This window comes from Mesoplodon mirus (genome assembly GCF_964341445.2).
Source record: "Mesoplodon mirus genome assembly, chromosome: 3".
Taxonomy (NCBI): Eukaryota; Metazoa; Chordata; class Mammalia; order Artiodactyla; family Ziphiidae; genus Mesoplodon; species Mesoplodon mirus.
The window spans coordinates 120,501,658-120,522,024 of NC_138978.1; the positions used below are offsets into that span (position 1 = coordinate 120,501,658).

The 20,367-nt window shown below is 56.7% G+C and overlaps 1 protein-coding gene across 3 annotated transcripts in view; it reads right to left on the minus strand.

Annotated features, from left to right (window-relative positions):
- Window positions 1-20,038, minus strand: part of MEF2D (myocyte enhancer factor 2D) — a 31,696-nt gene extending 11,658 nt beyond the window's left edge. Inside the window, exons 1-5 of one of the 3 annotated variants that reach the window (XM_082615976.1) lie at window positions 19,745-20,038; window positions 2,735-2,926; window positions 1,918-2,121; window positions 324-461; window positions 132-266 (exon numbers count right to left, since the gene is read on the minus strand). In XM_082615976.1, coding sequence (XP_082472102.1) covers window positions 132-266; window positions 324-461; window positions 1,918-2,121; window positions 2,735-2,788 — 531 coding nt within the window. In that variant the 5' untranslated portion in view covers window positions 2,789-2,926; window positions 19,745-20,038. Of the gene's footprint in view, window positions 1-131; window positions 267-323; window positions 462-1,917; window positions 2,122-2,734; window positions 2,927-3,063; window positions 3,166-19,744 lie in introns of all 3 variants that reach the window. The other 2 variants (XM_082615975.1, XM_082615974.1) reach the window with 2 other exon arrangements.
- Between the last annotated feature and the right edge of the window lie 329 nt (window positions 20,039-20,367).

Consider the following 20,367-nt stretch of genomic DNA (forward strand, 5'->3'; position numbering starts at 1 on the left):
TTCCTCAGTGGTCACCAACAGCCCCAGCATGGCTCAGAGCAGAACATCCATCAGAGGCAGCCGAGGGCCGGGGCGGGGCGCGAAGCCACACCATGCACCACAGGGAGGCTCTCCTCCATGCGACTACTCACGGCCAGTCTATAACTCTGCATCATTTTATCAAACTCCTCGTCTATCTTTTTATATTTCTCCTCCGTCTGGGGGGTCAGGGCAAACACCTCGTCCACCTCAGGGCTCTCACACTCCCTGTGCTTCTTGTGCAGCGCCTGGGGGGGAAGGGGCCGGAAGGGGGGGCCAACAGAGAGAGAGTGAGTGGGGCTCACCCCATAGCGCCGGAAGAGCCCGTCGAGCTCCTCGCTGGCGCGCCGGTACTTGTCCTCCAGCAGGGGGCTCTGTTCCAGCGAGTCCTCCCCGTCGGGCTCCGGGCTGTCGCAGCCGTTGAAGCCCTTCTTCCTCAGGGTCTGTAACCGCACCACTACCGTCAGCAGGGGTGAGGGTCCTCCCAGTCCCGACCCCCCCCCCCACCGCCTCCCTGGCGTTCCTTCCAGCCCTTCCCTAAAACTCTCTTACTAGGGCACTGTGTGACTGTGTGGTTGGTGGGGGAGGCATCAGAATACAGAGTCACGTGGAAGGTGGGCCTAACCCAGGGAATGCAGCCGGCACAGGGACACGTGCTTCCAAGGTGACAGGTGGGGTGGGGGGTTTCTGGGGGATGAGCTGAGGGGCTGGTGCCCTGAGCCAGCCTGTGCCTGTCTACCCTTAGGTGAGCCCCAGCCAGAAGGCACAGAGCGCTCTCCAGCGCAAGGCAGTCAGGGCTGACTTTGCCCGGCTCAATTCCTGGGCTCTGCTTAAAAGAAGAAGGGGAAAGAGAAATCGAAATGGAGACAGAGAGGTAGAAGAATAAGAGGGAGAAAGACAAAACATTTCTTTGCATTTACTGAGTTTCTACCATGTACCACCTTGTATGCTGTCCTCGAGTAAAGGCCACACTTTCTCCCATGCACCCACACAAAGTAGGGGACGCACACCTGGTGGCGTGGAGACCCCGAAGCTGACCTCTCCATGCTCAAAACATCTTCACAGATGCTTGTTTTGTCTTGAAAATGAATGTGAATTTTACATTCTAGTCTAGAGTAAATCTGTTTTCCCTAATATAAAAATAAAGGAATTTCTTCCACATCTGTGGAGTGGAAGTCTCACTCCAGGAAGGCAGGCCTGTGGCTTCCCAGGCACCCTTCTTCATCGGCACAGGTCCCGTACCCCCAGTGTGAGAAGCAGGAACTGGGCTGTCTCATTCAATTCACACAACATCCTTCAAAGCAGGCACTGGCCCCATTTCGTGGAGGTGGGCACCAAGGCTCTGGGAAGCGAAACCACCTGCCCAAGGCCACACAGCCAGTAAAGGCCAGAGCTGGATTCCAAAGCCCACGTCCTTTCATGGTTTACAATGTCAGCTCTCTTTGAAACAGAAAATAAAGCCACAGGGACCCACAAAGGGACAGAGACAGAGCAGCAGAGATGGAAACAAAGAGGGAGACAGAGAAAGGAAGAGTCAGATGCAGGAGCGTATCAAAAGACGGAGAAGGAAGGAGAGAGAAAGAGAGAAGTTGAGAGCAGACAGAGCAGAGGTGTCATGTTGTGCCTGACAGACATGAAGAGAGAGGCTCAGAGAGGGCTGGGGTGGGACTGGGCTGGGTGGGCAGCCCCATCTGACATCTACCTCACTGCCCTCCTTCCTTCTCGGGCCCGGGGTTTGTAGAAGAGGATGTGGGTTTATATGTGTGTGCGCACAGGTGAGGGGGCTTCAAGGGGCAGGTGTACATGTGTGTGTGCACGGAGAGGTCCAAGTGTGCATGCTGCAATGGGCGCGTGGTGTGCAGTTGCAGGCGGGGGTGGGGTCCGCGTGCGTGGGCCCACCTCGATGATGTCGGCGTTGGTGCGGCTCTCATGCGGCTCATTGTACTCCGTGTACTTGAGCAGCACCTTGTCCATGTCCGTGCTGGCATACTGGAACAGCTTGTTGGAGTGGTTGAAGATGATGAGCGCGATCTCGCAGTCACAGAGCACGCTCAGCTCGTACGCCTTCTTCATCAGCCCGAACTTCCTCTTGGTGAATGTCACCTGTAGGTGGGCGTGTGGGCGGCCAGGTCTGGCTCAGTCAAGGTCTGCCCAGGAGTCCCACCTACAGGAAGCTGGACATAGCCAGCCCCTGCCTCAGGGTAACCCTGCTCTCAGGAGCCCCTGGTCTGGGCAAGGAACAGGCCAGCATCCCTCTGCCAACACATGGCCAAGACACAGCCCAGGGCCAATTCACTGAAAGCAGAGAAATCCAGATGGACAGAACTCCACACCTCTGTGCTGTGGGCTATAAACAGGTTAGGGAGGGAGAACAGAAGAGCTTCCAGGCTCTTCCCTTGGGGTAGGAGGAGGGGAAGGATTCATCTTTGGAAAGGGGAAGTGCCTGGGTGCGGCCTGAGGTTTGCATATTGCATATGGCAGGGGCTCGGGTCTGCCTGGTTGCAGCAGCAGATGAGTCTTGGGGTTCTAGGATACAGGGTCCTAAGAGCTGCAGGGAGGTGGGGATTCCTCTTCTCCCAACTCAGCCCTTGCCCTTCCATAACACTCCAGAGCCCCCTTCTTCCAGGAAGCCTTCTTGGAGTGGTTGGAAGTGGAGTGGAGGCAGAGGCCAGCTCCCTGCCCTCATCCACTCCGTGAAGCTCCCGGATCCCCTCACCTGTCGGTTCCGCTCATCGGTGATTCGCTGGATCTGAATCTTTTTCCTCCCCATCTTTTCCGGGGATCTTCAGTGCCGGGGAGGGGAGGGGATTGCTGGGTGGCGGGTCTCGGCACACCTTACACTGTGCTCATGAACAGTCTCGGACCAGCACTCAGTTCATGGTCTGCAGGACACCTTCTGCACAGCCTCCTGGGTGGGGAGGGTCACAAGAGGACTGTCAGCCCTGGTAACCCTGCTCCTTTGGCACATGGGCCAGCCTCACAGCACCCCTGTGAGAGGCTGGCAGCATCTGAGTCCCATCCACAAACTAAGGAAATGGTGGCAACCTGAGGTGATGGCATGCCACAGCCAGGCACAAGCTGGAATTCACTCAGGGCCCAGGACTCTGCTCCAGGCTCCTTCCACACCATCACTGCTGCCCTCAGGTTCTAGGTCAGACAGAACACAATCAGGGAGCTCCCTGGCTCCTAAGGGTCTGGGTCTTAGAGAACATCCCACCCCCTTACTTCTCCCCAGAGCCCACCAGGAGCAGAGACACCTGGGCTCGCCAGCTGCCCCGCTGGCCTAGGATGGTGGCTCCCATACGGAGCCTGGTGCAGAGAACGTGCCGAGTGAACACCCGCCGAGGCTGTGAACAGCTAGCCCGGTGTACCTGCTGCCAGAATGGGAGTGTGTCTGCACCCCTGGCTCAAGAATATACCAGAGCAGGTCTAGAGCAGTGGTCCTCATACCAGACTCATGGAACCCTGGAGCCTGGAGTCCCAAAGTAGGGCTTGGGCTGCAGAACCCCTATCTCCCTCTAACCAGGGCTCCTCTACACCAACCTGTTTTACTCAGTGGGCCTTGACCTAAATCTCTGCTTTGAAGAAAGGATTCTGCTGCTTTAAATAAACCAACCAACCAACCAACCACCCCTCTACACCAGAGGTCAGTAAATTTTTTCTTTAAAAAGCCAAATAGGGACCTCCCTGGCGGTCCAGTGGTAAAGAATCCGCCTTCCAATGCAGGGGACGTTGGTTTGATCCCTTGTTGGGGAACTAAGATCCCACATGCCGCGGGGCAACTAAGCCCTCGCGCCACAACTACTGAGCTCACGCACCTCAACTAGAGAGCCCACGTGCCACAACGAAGAGCCCACGTGCTCTGGAGCCCACACGCCACAACAAAAGATCCCACGTGCCGCAACTAAGACCCGTTGCAGCAAAAAATAATAATAATAGGTAAATAAATATTTTTAAAAAAGAAGCCAAATAGTAAGTATTTCAGGTTTTGCAGGCCATACCGTCTCTGTTGTAACTACTCAACTCTGCCACTGCAGCATGAAAGCAGCTGTAGACAACACATTTAAAAGAACGAGTGTGGCTGTGCCCCCAATAACACTAGATTTATAAGAACAGGCACGGCCAGATTTGGCCCATGGGTCACAGTTTGCCAACTCCTGCTCTAGAGGAGTGGGGCATGCCTAGAACCCAAGCTCAGTCTAAGAGCACTGCCTCCCAACCTTGCTCAACTCAGAGCATGTAGAGAAAATATAGAACCAGTGCCAGACAGGAAAGAGGCTGCTGGCAGCTAGGGGGACACAGTCACCAGGTGGAAGGATCCTTATCTCAGTACACCTATAAACCCATCATGGCCCACTGGTTGAAGAGCTCCAATTAAAGAGCCAGGAAGGGAAACGGAGGCCCTGCACTGTACAGCGTGAGGTACCACAGGATGGAAGGAGGCACAGGGATGGCAGCCCAGCCTGAGCCAGAAAAGGTGCATGCTCTCAGGTGTGGGTAGCACCTAAACAGGCTGGGTGAGCCCCCGGGGACCAGAAGGGCCCAGGATGGAGGCACAAGATGACCCCAGGGCCCTTCTCGCTCTGTGATTCCAGAGATGGAATAGTGGGAGATGGTGGAAAGGGGCAGTAGGCATGGGACCCACGCTCTCTAAAGCCACTCTGATAGGGTCCTGGGAGGAGCCCAGACCACAGAAGCCCAGCCCTCCTCTCCAGGGTTCCCCTTCCACAGAGTCCCTGCCAGAGGGCCCACTACAGAGTCCAGGAAGGTGGGCTCTCACCTCCCCACAACCAACCTGGGCAGAGGGTGGGTGTTTGACGACAGAGACACCTGTAATTAGGAACCCTCTCCCCAGCCCCCATTTCCAGTGGCTGCTGAGTTTCTCTAGCCTTTACATATCCACTCAACCGTGGGCCCCAAGGTTCCATAGTAGATGCCAAAGTTCAGCCTTGGCATCTTGGCCATAGAGGGAAGGAGAGAGGGAAGGCAGGGAATCTATGGACTTGGGAGGAGCCAGGAATATCCCTCCCCACCCTTTCCTATTACCAGGACTTTCCCTCAGGCATTCCCTAGCCCAGCTGGAAAGAGAGCTTCTGCTCTGTCCAGGTAGCTTCAGAAAACAATGTAGCCCCCTCCCCACTCCTAGAAGGACCCTCCACACCTCCCTCTCTCTCCCCAGGGAGAAATCTTCAAACCCTCTTCCCCTCATCCTTATCCTCAAGGTGCTCCATGGGCCTTGGGCCTCCTACTGTCCACCCTCACACATGCCCTAGGACATCACCATCACCAGCCCAGCCAACCCTGAGTTGGCTAAGCAGATATCTGGACCCAGAACCAGCTCCAGCCACCCCATCCCTCGCCTGTGACCCCGATCTCTGCCAAACACGCCACTGCAAAGGCTCCAGCCCGAGGAGTTCAGCTGCCCCGCCTCCCAGTGCAATCCAAAGGCTGTATTTTCCAGAGTTGCAGTGGTACGGGTTTGGCAGAGAAGGGGGGAGGGCACACTGAGGGCAAGGGAGGGCTGAGAAGAGGGCTTTTCTTTTTTTAATTTTTCAAGAAGAAGGCTTTTTTTTGTTTTTTTTTTTTTTTGCGGTACGCGGGCCTCTCACTGTTGTGGCCTCTCCCGTTGCGGAGCACAGGCTCTGGACACGCAGGCTCAGCGGCCATGGCTCACGGGCCCAGCCGCTCTGCGGCATGTGGGATCTTCCCGGACCGGGGCACAAACCCGCATCCCCTGCATCGGCAGGCAGACTCTCAACCACTGCGCCACCAGGGAAGCCCAAGAAGAAGGCTTTTTAAATGGGATTCTCTGGTCTGGCCTTGAAAACTCCAATCTAGACTGGCAAGTGCAGTCACCATCACCCTCCTCTGGCTCACAGTATCCACCTTTCATCCCTCTCCCATTTTACTATCTCCTCCTCGCCACCTTTTGTTCATCAGCAAATTTTTGCTGAGAGGTAACCTCTACCAGTTTATGGCCAATGCTATCTCTTCCCTGAAGTTGGGAGAGATCCCCCTCTTTGCTCTCACGATCCTCAGAAAAGTCATTCCTACAATCTAACTTCATTCCTTTGGTTCTCCCAAGATTATTGACTCTCAAGAGTATTTTGTTCTTTTCTTTCTAGCACTTATCATGATTGTAAATAATTACAGTTCTGTGCTTCTATTTAATGCCTGGCTCCCCTACGAGACTGAAGCTTCATGAGGGCAGGAACCACATCTGTATACTTCACCACTCTATCCCCTGTAAGGATGAGCTTGGGAAACAAATGTCTGTTGAAAGAAAGGATTGTTTCATCGCTGTGACCCTGTGAGAAGTCCTTCTTCTGGTCTAACTTCTGTTGCAGGACCAGCTCCTCCCACTCTATCCTCTGTGGAGAAGAACTCTTCCTCTCCCAGCTGCGCCGGCAGCTTGCCTGTTTGGACGCCACCTACCCTCCAACTACCCCTGCTACTCCAGTCCTCAACCCTCCCTACCCTCAGCTTGGTTGGTACAGAGGGTGAGACTCTAAAGTCTTCTAAGGAGCAGCCCTGAGTACATGGAGATGGAGAGAACTGGGTTGCTTAGGCAACTGTCACCTGGCAACCAGCTCCCTGGCTGATCTCCTACACCACCACCCCCACCCCCGCCTCATGCTGGGGGAGCTGGGATGCTAGAGGGATCAGGGCTGAGAAGACAGGGAAGCCACAGAGACCCATTGAACATCCTCTGACAGAGCAAAGTCAGGGTTAAAAAGACAAGGCCTCATCTATACCCAGTAGCCCAAAGCACTTTTTATGATTCCATGTTCCCATGGCGCCTTCCCCATTGCCACTCCTACCTCTGTGCCAACACTGCCAGAGGAGGAGATGCCCCTACCTTGGGCAGTCCTTCCTCCTATCTAACCAGGAGCCTTCCTCCAAAGCAGGCTCAGTCTGTACTCATCTCTTTCCCCTTCTGCTATCCATTCAACAGTGTTGCAATCTTGGAAAGCTTGGGGGCAAGAACGGTAAGGGCAAGAACTCAGCCCTTACTTTGGAAAAGGGGGTGGCTGGGACCTGGGTGGGCACATGAACCCTAAACTGACCCTATCCAAGGTATGGAGGCCTATCTTGTCCAAGCTTCCCTCCTATCCAATTAGGGAGATTTTAATGAACACCTGGACCTCCTTAATTAGCTCTCTTCCTAATTACCTAACCAACTGCCAGGAGCCAGAGGCCTGGGCATCTGTTATCCAGATGTGAGCCTTTTCTTCTTCGCCTGGGCCTGCCCCATTCCTCTTCCCCTTTCCAGCCTGCTCCTCCTGTAGGAGGCCCTCCCAGATGACCTGGCTTTTGGCTGCTTCTCCTGGAGGCCAAAGGCTTGGAAGGGCTTAGGGCTGCCACAGAGACGGGGTTATCCAGGATGGCCCTCCTGCTCTGATGGCCCCAGGGCCCACCCAATCCTGACCTCAGGCCACAGCTGTGACTCCTTGGGCTGGCAGCATCTCTGTCACCAAAAGTACCCCCTCGAAGACTCCAGCTGCTTCTGATTCTGATTCACCTACTCAGAGTAGTGCTGGCAGGACAGGATTGGGCAGGGTGGACCTCCTGGGGAGTAAGTGGGAGCAGACAGAGAGAAGGCCTCCCCCAACAGAGACAGAAGGAGCAAAGAGGGAGGAGGATGGCAGCTGGGCTGAGCCCCAGGGAGGCAGGCGCAAACCCAAAGTCTGTGGAGAAGGGTGGCTGCAGAGAAGTCTTTGCAAATGAGACAGGACACAGGGCAGGAGGCTCATCTGACAACACTCTTGACAAGGAGCAGAGGCTGAGTGAGGGGACCAGAAACGGCGGGGGGTTCCAGAAGGACCCCACGGACAACCGGTTTCCTCAGCTGGGCTACAGACCCAATAGGAACATGTGGGTTGTACTGACATGCAAATAAGGTGCAAATAACATATAAAATGTACCCTAAAGGGGATCTTGGTTTGGAGGGGGCATGGGAGAAGTACCACGCTCCTGCCTCCCCCAGTGTAACACCACTTGGTACCTGAGCAATATTCAAACCATTCTCAGGTTTCAGAATGATGCTATCTCAGTTCCTGTGTGCGGGTGGCCTGGGGCCAGCGGGAGGAGTTGGGGGGAGCGGTCAGGGCAGCCTCCTGAAGCTGCAGTTGCAGCAGCGCTGCCCTTCCTGGGGGAGTTGCCGGAGAAGCGCGTTCCAGTGGCTTAGCCTCCACCTCCTCTCTCCCGCCGTTGTCAGGGGACTACCTACCTCCCCTTCTCCCCTGCACCCTTCCACCCATATCCATCCTCTGTCCCAGTGGCCCAGAGGTTCAGAGGAACTGCAGAGCATCTGCTTTCAGAGCTGCCATACCAGCGCAAGTCAAAATGGAGCAGCTGCCCAGAGAGGCTGAGTGAGCAGCCCCCGTCACAGAGCATCGGGCTTCAAACCCTGCTCTTCCACAGAGTGAGAAACTCTCATTAAGCAGGCCCTTCATCCCTTCCTCCCAGGCTGCTCAGGGCTGTAGGCTGTGGACTGGAGGGGAAGGCAGGAGGTGCTGGAGACAGCTGTCATCCCTCCTCCCGCCCCTTCCCTGTAGCTGGGCTGCAGGGCATGAAATAAGCAGCAGGCGCTGGGGGAGGGGGTGACAATCCAATCCACCTGTCACCCCCACAGTCAGGCGGCCTCAAGCAGCCTGCTCACTAACGAGGGAGGAGGCGTGGGTGAGGCAGACACAGAGGGGGGTGGCAGAGGGGGACAGACACACAGACACAGGAAAAGAGACAGAGAAAAAGAGGTAGAGAGTCCAAGAGGAAGGCAGAGTGAGGGGCAGAGGCGGACAAGGAGAGGGCCAGAGGAGAGAGGGAGAGGTAGGAGACTAGACAGAGACAGAGATTGAGAGAGAAGCAGGTAGAGAACAAGAGGCAGGTCCAACAACTGCTTGCACGACGCTGATGCTAGGCCGAGCACGTGGGCGAAACTCGACAGGACTCCAACCCTGTCCTCTGAAATCCTGCAGTCCTGCCAAGAGACAGACAAGGGAAGGGCAGGGCCCACCTAGGGCAGGGCAGGGAGAGGCAAGGAGGCCCTCAGGGGCCAGGACTGAGCCCAGACCTGGCGGGGGATAGAGCATCTTGGCTCTTGAGGCTCTGGCTAGGTCCAGGCTCCAGGGTAAGCAGGCCCTGAGAGTGGGCAGAGGTGGGCACAAGGCCCAGCGGCCCTCTCAACGCCCTGGGTACTGCCTCCATTCCTGCCTCACCCTGGGGCCCACAAACCTTCCAAGCCACTCTCTCTGAACCGCAGCCCTCTACGCAGACACACGCTGAGGAGCTCTGGAAGATGGGTGGGAAGGTAAACTCAGTGACCACCAAGAGATGGGGCCCAGGTAAGAGAGCCCTGGGGTTCCCAGCCTCTGGAATCTACACAGAGAGCCCTTCCTTCACAAACACTGTACTAGCCCCGAAGTGGGGGGCATCACCCTCCCCTCGAAGTCTGGGCAAAGGCAGTGCTGGGGTCTCACGCTGCCCCTCTCCCCCACCGCCCACAGTCCAATTCTCACACCCCCGCCTGCTCCCCACCCACTGCTCCCTGGCTCCTCCCTGTTCTCCACTCTCTCTGCCCCCTCTCTGCTCCCCCCCCCCACAAAGCAGCCTCTTTTCATTTGCCCCGAAGTTCTTCCAGGGTCTGCTCTCAAAGGCACAGGCGGGTCCCCATCCCTGTCCTCCTCCTCCCTTCAAAGTTCTGTTTGGCAGGCTCACTCCCCAAACCCCTGGTTCCCACCATCCTCCCCTCCCTCGGGGACTCCCTTCCCCCAGCCCAACAGCCTCAGGGTTGGGCAGGGGCTATTTTTAGTCTGGGCACTGAGCTAATTTTAACTCACCGACAAGGGACCTGGGGGCGGACTGTTGGGCTGGGGGGAGGGAGAGAGGGCCAGTCCAAGAAAGCTGGACCTGGGGCAGGGGTGGTCTCAGGTCCCAGGCACCCTAAGAACACAAGCGGAGGCCGGCACTGAAGCCTTCGCTTAAGGGGCTTAAGGGACAGGAATCGACTTGCCAAGAGGAGCACCCAGTGTGGGGAGCAGGGCTAGGAGCCCCCCCTCCAGTTTCCGCTGGACAACTCTCCCGCGCCCCACCCTAGGCTTCCCGCCCTCTTCTCCTTGGCAAATCTCCTGGGATGGGGCCAGCCTGTTCTCTGCCCAGGAGATGCCTCTCCAGTGAGGGTCTGTCTCCCGAGCCGCCTCCACTGCTTCTCCACCCCGGCTTGTCCTTCCTGTAGTCTAGCTCTCATCCTTCCTGTAGCAGCACTGAGGCTGTATGGCCCCCTACAGAGGCAGCCCCCCCCCCCACCTCCAGCACTTCCCACCCCAGCTCTGGCCTTGCCCTGGTGGCCTCTAGGCTGGCTCCTAGGAACCACCGTGCGCCCACAAGTTCCCAGAGCCACCCCGCTGACCTCAGGAAGAATCTGGGGGTAACAGGAGATTGAGTCCTAGTAGAAAAGGGATAGGTGAGGTAGGGTAATGAACAGCCCAGGGAAATACGGGGACTATGGGTAGGGATTCTGGATGCCTGGGTTCTAGTCCCTGCCCTGGCCCTAACTCACTGTGTGAACTTGAAAAAGGCACTGCCCCCGCCAGAGTTCACCCTACTGGCCAGTACAATGGGTAGGTGGAGTGGACTAGGTACCCAAGTGCCCTTCCAGCCTAGACATTCTGTTCCCATAGGAACAGAATGCTCTTTATAGAGGCTCAAAAGGAAGGGAGGTCAAGACTGTGTGATTCCATGGAGAGATAACAGAAGAGATGGTCCAGTTAGGTCCCCTGTCCTCCAGCCTAGGAGGGGAGGGCAATGTGGAGGCCAGAAGAGTGGAGGAACAGGCCTGATGAAGACAGAGGTGCTTTCGGAATGATAACCTCCACAACAGATGGCCAAGGGTTGACAGAGGCTCATGGTCGGCCAGGGCAGGTGCCAGGCAGGGCGCACAGGCCCTGGCAGCAGAGATTCTGCCAAGCCAATCCCCTCACACACCTGGAATGCCTATCAGACCCAGGGCTTGGGATCCTGCTTCTGGTTAGAGTAGTGACTGGCCCAAGGTCACTGTCATGGTCATTAGTGGGGCCAGCTCTGGAACCTGAGCCTGAGCCTTGCTTCATGCTCCACCCAGCAGGCCAATCAGTAATGACTCACTACTGCTCATTTGCATGGGGATTTGCAGAGTGTCTCTGACCTTATTCCATCAAGTTCTACTTCCCATTCTAGGACCTGGGACACCCCCACCCAGCATCCCTAGGCAGTTAGGGACCCCAAGTGGAGTTCTTGGCACTTCAGGTCTCCAGTCTCATCCTTCTTCTGCAGAAAACATTTCTGAATTGATCTAGTGGTACTGTCTAGAGCTCTTAATCCAACTGGGTCCTCCACTCTTGTCCAGGTCCCCTGTCCAGGAAGGGATTTGAGGGGAGGAGGTGTAATTATGAGGAACAACCAAGCACTGCAGCTAGAGGAATTTGATAAGATTCATGGGGTAAAGTGTGATGGCTCCAAAACTGCCTGGGGGTTCCTCAGGAGAAAAACCCTATTCCCCTCTTTAGTGCCAAGGCTGGGGCAGCAGTAGGACATGAGTGGACTGTCCTTACTTCCACCTCTATCCCCACTTCTAAATTCCACTCCCCAAAGTGCAAAACGAGAGGAAATAGCCTAGTACAGCAGGCGAGATAGATGCAAGACTACAGAGAGGACTTCCCAGGCTGAGTCTTTGAACTCAAAGTAGTCTCTGGGGCTAAAATTTGCTTTGTTAGAAGTCACCTGACTAAGCATGGGCAGCTGGTAACACTTGGGAGGGCATGGCGGCCCCAGCACTGTAGTCCAACTAATGGGAGCTAGCAGACAACCAACCCCCTGCCTACCTTGAAGAGGTCAAACTGACCTCTGTTTGTCCAGTTATAATACCTATGCTTCCAGCTGTACCCTCTGAAACAATGAAGCCAAGCAGGCAGTGGTCTCCTATCCCAGGAAGTCCTTCCTGCTATCTAACCACCATTCCTCCCACTGCAGCCAACCCTTCCCCTGCAACCTAAGCCCATTCCACTCGTCTAGAGGAGAGTGGTGGACAGGGGCCCCTGGCCATCCGAAGCCTCAGCTGAGGAGAGGTGGGGCGGTTGGGACGGTTAGTGGGTCACCTTCCACCTCCCCACCCAACTTCCCTCTGGGGTCTCAGGAGACAGAAGTGAAAGTGGCAGCTGGGGCCTAGGGGGCGGGTCAGTTTGAGAGCCGTTGGGGTGAGCATAATGCCACCAGTGCTGGGTCTGGGCTGCCTGCCATTGCAGCAGGCGGGCTGGTGGTTAGATCAGAAGAGGGACTGCCCATGGAAATGAGGGCTTGGGAAAACTATGGAGCATGGGCCCCTGGCCGAAGGAAGAACAAGCTGAAGAGGAAAAAGTGGAGAAAAACAGGCAGTAGACAGTCTCAGAAGGGCACTGTGTTCCAGGGCAGTGGTCTGTCCCCTTGTTTAAAGCAGCAAGATCCTTTTTTTCCCATCCACAGAACAGGGGCAAGGCTGCTCTAGCTGAAGCAGATGAAGGGGGTCCAGGTCCTGACTGCTGGAACGTGAGAGCAAGGAGAGAAGGGAGGAGGCCTGAGGCCTGGACCCACAGACTGGACAGCACCAATTCCGTTGGAAGGGAAGGTGGAGGATGAGAATGTGAAGTGTTCACCTACAATTGCAGACAGCAGTGTCCCCCACAAAGAGGCCAATCCAATCACGGAAAGCAAATCCTCCTAGAGACATCGTGACCTCAGGAAGCCACCGGGGATTTAAAGGGGCCGCTCAGGGTGGCAGCTGGATCTCCTTCTGACTCGAAGGACAGTCCTCTAAGCCCCTGGCAAGGGAGGGCCGGCAGTGCGGCTACGTGGGCCTGCTGAGGCGGCCAGCCAGGCAGCTCTTATAGGATTAGCTTGCTGCTTTCAGGAAAGGTGCCAGGTGAGGCTAAGATGCCCAGCCAGATGGAGCCGCCCCGACCCCGCCACACTAGCAGGCAGCGGGGGGAAGTACCTACACACACCTAGGCAAACACTTGCCCCCAGACTTGATCCATGCCCCTCACCAATACCCAGTTTCTCACCCTTTCATGAAGATATTGTGCAAAGACCCCTCTGATTTCTGACAGCTAGGATCCCTATGTACTCAGCATTCTCTGCCATTCCTATGGTCAGGATTTATCTTTCCTCAGAGTGGGAAGTCCTGCCTATTGTCTACTCTCAATCCCTCTGCTACATTTGATAACCAGGGCCCCACCCCAGGGAGCAGGTGAGGAGGCCAAGGGGTTCCTCATCTCTGCTCCCTGTCAGCTCCCCACCCTCTGGGCTGACAGGTGGGGGAGACAAGAGGGAACAGCTGGGCCAGGACACCTGTCCCCACCCAGTCAGCCTGGGCCCCACAGGCCTGCCATGGGGTAATGCATAGGGGAGTCAGCAGAGAGGCAGGCAGCTGTGGGGGATGGAGAAAAGGGGCTCAGAGGTCAAAGAGAGATGTGCCTGGGGAGGCCTGAGGCAACCCTTTCAAGATCAGCCCTTCCTCCTGGTCTACCCCCAACCATTAACACACGCATGCTTTAAAGGTTTGAGGTCACCTGCTCCATCCCCTAGCCTCCGTGTTACTCGATCCAACTGGAGTGGGAAGACTCCACAAAGAGACCAACCCTCCTCTCCCCACCCACACCCACTCCCGCCCAGTTTGTCTTCCCTTGAGATTTGAGGATGAGCTCTCTCTTATTCCTTGTTCTCCCAACCCTCAATCCCAAGTACTTGCTGGCAGGGGTGGGGGCAGGGAGATCATGAGAGATAAGTAAGCACGCAGCCAGAGGGATCTGGTAAGACTCTGGGGTGAAATGTGGAGTGGGCAGGTTCTGAGATAAGGAGGCAACTGGCTGGGGAGGGCAGAGCTGGGCTCAGCTTCCCAAGCCCGTCCCAGGGTCCTCTCAGGGCCTCCTAAGTCCCCCTCACATCAAGTCCCTACCCAGGACACTGTGTGCCTCCTCCCCACCTTCTGGACCGCTGCCTTAGCAGGCAAGTCCAGGGCCAGGTTGGAGCTGATGTCTGGAAGAAAGGATGCAGCCACTTCCCAAGCACCCACTTCGTGTTGAGTACCACACGTTTTCCCATGGAACCTCCTTCCTTTTCCAGGGGAGGCATCTCTGTTTCATAGAAATGGCAACCAACTCAGAGATGTGCAGGGACATGCCCAAGGTCACCAGGAATAAGTGGCAGAGGAGGGCTGACTGCTGAGCACAGCGCTTCCCCGCACAACTTGGACAGAGAGCAGGCAGGTTCTCTCTCCCAGGAGTAACAGCACATTCCTTCCAGGGCAGATTCCCTAATATCTGGGCCTGGGAGGCTCAAGTCAGCCATGCCTCTTGCCTTTGCACAAGCCCAGGACTCTTGTGGCTCAAGTCTTTCCTGATCTAGTCTCTCTCCTCATCCATCTCATATGGCAGCTTTAGGGGGTACTAACTGGTACCCAGGAGGGGTCTCTGAGTGTCACTTGTGTTCCTGCCTACATACCCCTGCTTTGGGGGCTTCCTCCCATGGCACTCAATCAGAAGACAATACCTTCTCAGGGAACCAAAGCATGTCCGCCCCACCCCCCACCCCATCTTGCCACCAGACCCTAATCCTCTGCACTCATGCCAGGGAATCCTACTGGATTCGTTCTTCCTTTCAATGTATCCTCCTCCTCTTCCCAGGTCTCCCTGGGTCTCCTTTTCCACTGCCCCTCCTGCAGGGCAGGATCCTTCCCTTAACCTTAGACAAAAGCCCTTAACACCTCCTAACTGGGAAAGCTTGAGCAAGTCACTTAAATCTCTGACTCAGTCTCCTCAATTACAAAAAACAATGTGGAGAAAAATAAATGAGTCTTCCCAGGTTTCCATGCCCAGCACAGAGCTTGGCACACAGGGACACAACAAATGGAAGTTTCCTTCCTCCAATCCCCAGGGATCTCAAAAGTTTTAGTTTTTGGTCTCCAAAGTATATTGGAAAATAGGGTGAGTGGGGTACTGCCCTTGGGTAAAAGTGCTCATGACCAGGGGGCAAAAAAAGTTCCTTCTCTATATGCTTCCCTGGTCTCTCCACCTCCTAGGGGAGTGGCCAGAGCACCCAGCCAGAGGCACCGAGCCAAGGTCAGTGAGCAGGCCTAGAGCCTGGAGCCTCCTGGGAGGGTGAGTTTAAATGAGTAAATATGGTCCCACCTGCGTGAGGCCAGCAACAGGCCAGAGCTCCATACAAGTCCTTCCCTTCCCAGCCTACAACAGAGGGGAGAAAGATCAGACAATAGGCACAACTGCCACCCCCCAACCCCAGGCTATCAGGGTCCTGTGCAGAGTCAGTAAATGCAGCCCCCTGTCTCCACACCAGGCAGGACCAGCCAGAGAAGCATGGCTAGGCTCCCAGGAAGGAGAGGTTGTGGCTACAGCCTCAAGAAAAGGAAAAATCAGATGCAAAGGGTCTTGGGGATCACCCAGGCCAGGAGTTGGCCCCCAAACGCTTGAGGGCTCAGATGAAACCATGATACCTCAGAATGGCCTTGCGTATCTGGGTGAGTGGGGAGGACAAAAGAGACCAGCGACAACCCACCAAAACACCCAGGTGCTCCGCTCACCACAAGGCTAGGTGAAACTCCCGTACATCTGGAAAGCAGACCTACCCAAGGACATGCGGTTCGAGTGAGGGGCCGAGGCAGACTGAGCCAGGCTGAGCCAGGGGCACAGAGAGGGATAAATGGTGGCGGGGGTGGAGTGCTGCAAGGGGCAGTGAGGGAAGTCAGCCAGGGCTCCCCAACTCACACGCCATGCTCTCTAGGTCTAAACTCAATCCCTCTTGCTCGAGTCAACACTCCTCTCTTCAGAGTTTTGCATGCCTCTGCCTTCTTGCCTCCAGTCCCCTCACCCTGTCCCCAGTCTCCAATCTTTTAAATATCTTTGCCTTTCACTACCCCCACCCCCTACAGGGTGCAGCTGCTCCCTGGGTTTCTACACACTCGTGTGTATGTGCTGCACACCTCCATGCATGTGTGCCACTCAACGCTGTGGACCTGCCAAGTGCATCTGGGCATGCCAGTCTGCACGAGACCCCCACCATGCCACCATCAAGGGAAAGGAGCCCAAAGGCTAGCCATCCCACAGCTCTCAGGACAAACTCTCCTCAGGATACTTTCAGTCCCAGGCATGGGGGAAGAAGAGAAAATAAATATTACAGGAGCCAAACAGCACCATCCCCACTAGGCCAAAGTTCAAGGCCTTTCAGCAGAGCCACCAAGAGCCACTATCGAAGAAAGTATTTTGAGATCCCATCCTTCCCAAGTCAAGTTAGAGCTCTCTCTCTCTCTCTCCTATCTACCTCCACTGATAAGTTCTTCCTGAAGTCTAAGCTCCATTCTGCCTGCGGCAGTTGTGGACAGACAGCGGGACATCCACCACGGAAAGGTGTTCAGCTCCCAGAACAGAACTAGTAGCACCTAACACCTCCCCCTCACCCACGAGTAAGTCGCCAAACTGGGACAGAAGGACAGACTGTTGGCCGGACTCCGGCCCCATGACTGGCTCAGAAAAGTCACCAGAGGTTACAGTGATGCTGAGGCTATGCTGGCCCTGCCACCATCTCCTCCTTCCCTCTAAAAGGGAGATAATTGCCTCAAACCAGTTGGCCTCAGAGAGCCTGGAGAGTCCCAGCTATGATCGCAAGGGGTGGGGAGAACCCGCCACCACGGTGCCACAAGACCCACAGTCTGACCCTTGAGGATGGATTCTAGGCCCATGTCTGATCCTCTTACCCACTTCCAGGACCCAGCTGAACAGCAACTATGACTTGTTCCCAAGAGGTCAAGGCCTCTATTACACATCCCCCACTGACTCCCCTTCTCCAGTAAGGCCACCACCCTCTGGACTAGAGGGGCAGAGAAGCAGGGAGCCTGGCTCTAAATACAACTAGGGAAATGCTGGACCCACCCATTTGTTCCTGACTCCTCTTGCCTCCACAGAGGTACACAAGTGGGTGGCAAAGTGTCCAACACAGGGCCCTCCCATACCAGGCCAGGGTAAGCACTGAGATTCTGGACCAAAGCCAACCGGGGAGGGCAAGGGGCCCAGCTGGCCAGAAGGTTGACAGGATGAGCAGAGGGGCAGGCCTTTCTGGGGGCACAAGGCCCAGGGATACCCACAGCAGAGAGACCTTCCCAGGGCAGGGTCGGGGAGGAGGGTGGGAGAGGCTAGGTCACAATCAATGAGGGCCTAAACCCAAGGTGTCCTCTTTCCTGTCCCCCTCAGAGGCCAGGAGGCCTCTCCCAGCTTCCTTGCTACTGGTCCTCCAGCCCCAACCTGGGGAGTCTACCCTCTGCCTTCTCCCCTCATCACACCTCCCAGGAAAGACCCAGGAAAGATTAAAAAAAAAAAAAAAATCTTCTGGCGAGATTATGTAACAGCAGCCAGAAAGACTATCATATCTCCGAGCCTATGAGAAAAACCAGGAGCCAAAAGGGGCAGAGCTGGGAAGCCCAGGCTCCTCCAGTCCAGGGACAGCAGGTACAGAGCAGTGTAGACAACGGGCAGCCCCCGCCACCCTCTCATGTCCTCCACTACTCTATTCCAGGCACTGGGCACAGCAGTCAGAAGGTCTAGCCCAACCTCTCATGCCCATCCCCCAACACAAGGGTCCTGCTTCTCCACTTGGACCAGGGCCTCCAAGGGGAAGGACTGTGTCTTCCTTCCTATGGTCTCTCCCTGCTATGAAGCCATGCCTGAAAGAGTGGTGCTTGGACTAAAGCTCTGACACAGATTTGCTGTGTGACCTCAGATTAAAAAAAACAACCTCTCTGGTCTCTAAAGGTATGTAAGTGAAAGCTCCCCCTTCTCCCAGAGAAACCAGAGACCCTGCCCTTTACAAATGCACATGCATATACATATATACACACACAAATACACTAACACACACAGGCTGCGTTGGGGGAGGGGTGGCAGGGAAGTTACAACAAAGAGAATATGACCACTGAGACCCGAGGGTCCAAATGTCTGCTGGGGAAAGTGGAGAAAGAGCTACACATAAGCTCTAGTGACCCCCCAATCACTCCAGATAAACGGGTCTTCAGCCACCCTCACACTGATCCCACCCCACCCCCATCTCCTGCCCAACACACTGGGAAACCACAGGAAGGAAATTCATTCCCAGGCAGGCCGTGGGAGCTGGGACAGCCAGGCTAAGTCCTGGGGCGGGTGTGACCCGGCGGCCACAGGCGGGTAGACATCTGTGAACACTGACATGTGCCTTTTTCAATGCTCTCCTTGACTACTAAGACTTCTCTGTTGGGGGTTTGGAGGGGAGCGGGAGGTGGACAGCTTCCTAACTTCAAAATACCCAATGTTCTGCTGGCCAGGGCTCCCCTGCTATCTCGAGGCCAGAGCAGCCCAAGGTCACCGCCCCAGACGGTAAACTTCCCATAGTCCAGGCTGGCCCCTGAATAGCCTAGGAGACCCACTGAGGGGATGGGGGAAGGGGCAGCAGAGGGCCACTCCCCCAAACCAAAGAAACCAGGCCTACAAGGAGACCTCAAAAGGGGGCTGGGCACTGAGAAGGGGGACACAGGATCCACCCACTGTACCCTCCCCCAACCCATCAACAATGGGCTGCTTAAGAGAAGGCAGAGAGAGTCCCCCACTCAAAGGACAAACCTGGGATAATCGAGTAAGTGGTTGCAAGGGTGCCCACACTCAGGAGTCCTCCTTCTATTGGGGAGAGACCTCGGGAGGCCACTGAGAGATGAGCTTCAATCACTAGGGGAAGGGAGACCCTGGAAGACCAAACCTGATAGGAAAGGGGCTAGCACTGGGATGAGAGACTAGATGCTTCTTAGCTTCCTTGGCCCTCCCTCCCTAAAAGCCCCCCAACACTCACTAGACCCCCACTCCCAGCCCAGTTCAGCCAGCCATAGGTGGAGAGAGGGACTGGAGAACTCTTGCCCAGATGTTGAACAGCTGCAAACTTCTGGCCGGGGGTTCTCCAGCTGGGGCTGCTGACAAACCAGATCAGGGGTCTCGGGAGCGGACTAGGAGGTCCCAAGGAAGGGTCCTGCGTGCCCACCTCCGTGGTGACTCCGCGTCCCAACTCCACAGGCGCCGGGCAAACCCGGGCCCCGGACACACACACACTCACACACCCCAACCCACCACCCTGGTGTCATCTGAACAACATCCCCCCTCCCTCCCCCGCTTCCCAAACAGCTGCGGCTCCCCCCGCCCCCACCCTCCCGCCGCCCTCCCAGGCCCCCTTCTGCACCATTTCGGGCCAAGGAGGAGGGAACAGGCGGCGCGAGGAGGGAGAGGGAGGGAGGGCCGACTGTTAAAATGTCAGTCGCTCCCGGCTGTCACCAGAGACCCCCTCTGAGGATGCCGCCCCTTCCCAGACCACTCGGGGATCGCCCTAACCCCCGGACACCAACAGACCGGCGCGCCCCCAAGCCCCCGGTCCCCACCCTGACCCCAACACCCAAGGGAATTACAGCCCACACCACTTGTCCCCCACAGTCGAGTCCCTCACCCAAACAGTCCCCCATATAATCTCCCACCAACGCCACACGAAAACAGCCCGCTCCGCGAGTTCCTCCCAGTCCAGAAGGCCACCCCATCCCACCCTCAGGGGGATGGTCTAGACCACCCTCCACCCCAACCCCAGGACGGGGTGGGGGAGGGGGCCTCTTAAAGTGGCAGGCTCATTATTTTTCTATACTCACCGGCCCCACTGGGGGAAGGGGGTGTCACGGCTGGGAGTGGGTAGCCCTCGCCTCTAGTCCGGGGGATCTTCAGCACCTGGAAGCCGCAGCTCCGGGCGGGGGGAATAATAAATGAGGCCGGCGTCCGCGCGGGCCCTGGGCGGCGCCGGGGGGCCTAGGCCCCCGTCGTGCGCGCGGGGGCGGGCAGGCAGGCAGGGGACCCGGGCCGAGAGTCCGAGTCGCCTCGGCTGTTGTTGATATTTTGCTTCCTTCCTCCTTTCGGGCTCCAAAGGTAACTCCTCCAGCCCCCAAGAGTCAAGGCCGACGTAGGCACAGCTCAGCCTAGCTTGAGGGGTGGGGGGAACAGGGGTGATGGACAGGCGGGGGGCCAATGGGAGGAACCCGTGGGGGTGTGGGGGCGGGGCCGGGGTGAAGGCGGTCCCCGGGACGCGGCCCCGCCCCTCGCTTTCCTCGGGCCGGCCGAGCCGGGCCGGGTCGGCCCCCACCCCACCGCCCTTCCAAGCTAGGCTGCGGCGCCGGGAGCGGCAGATCCCTCCGCCAGCCGGGCGGGAGGGAGACAGCGACGGACCGAGGCAAAGTAGGCACGCGAGACCCAGAGGCCCCTAAAGGGATCGGCCCGCGCC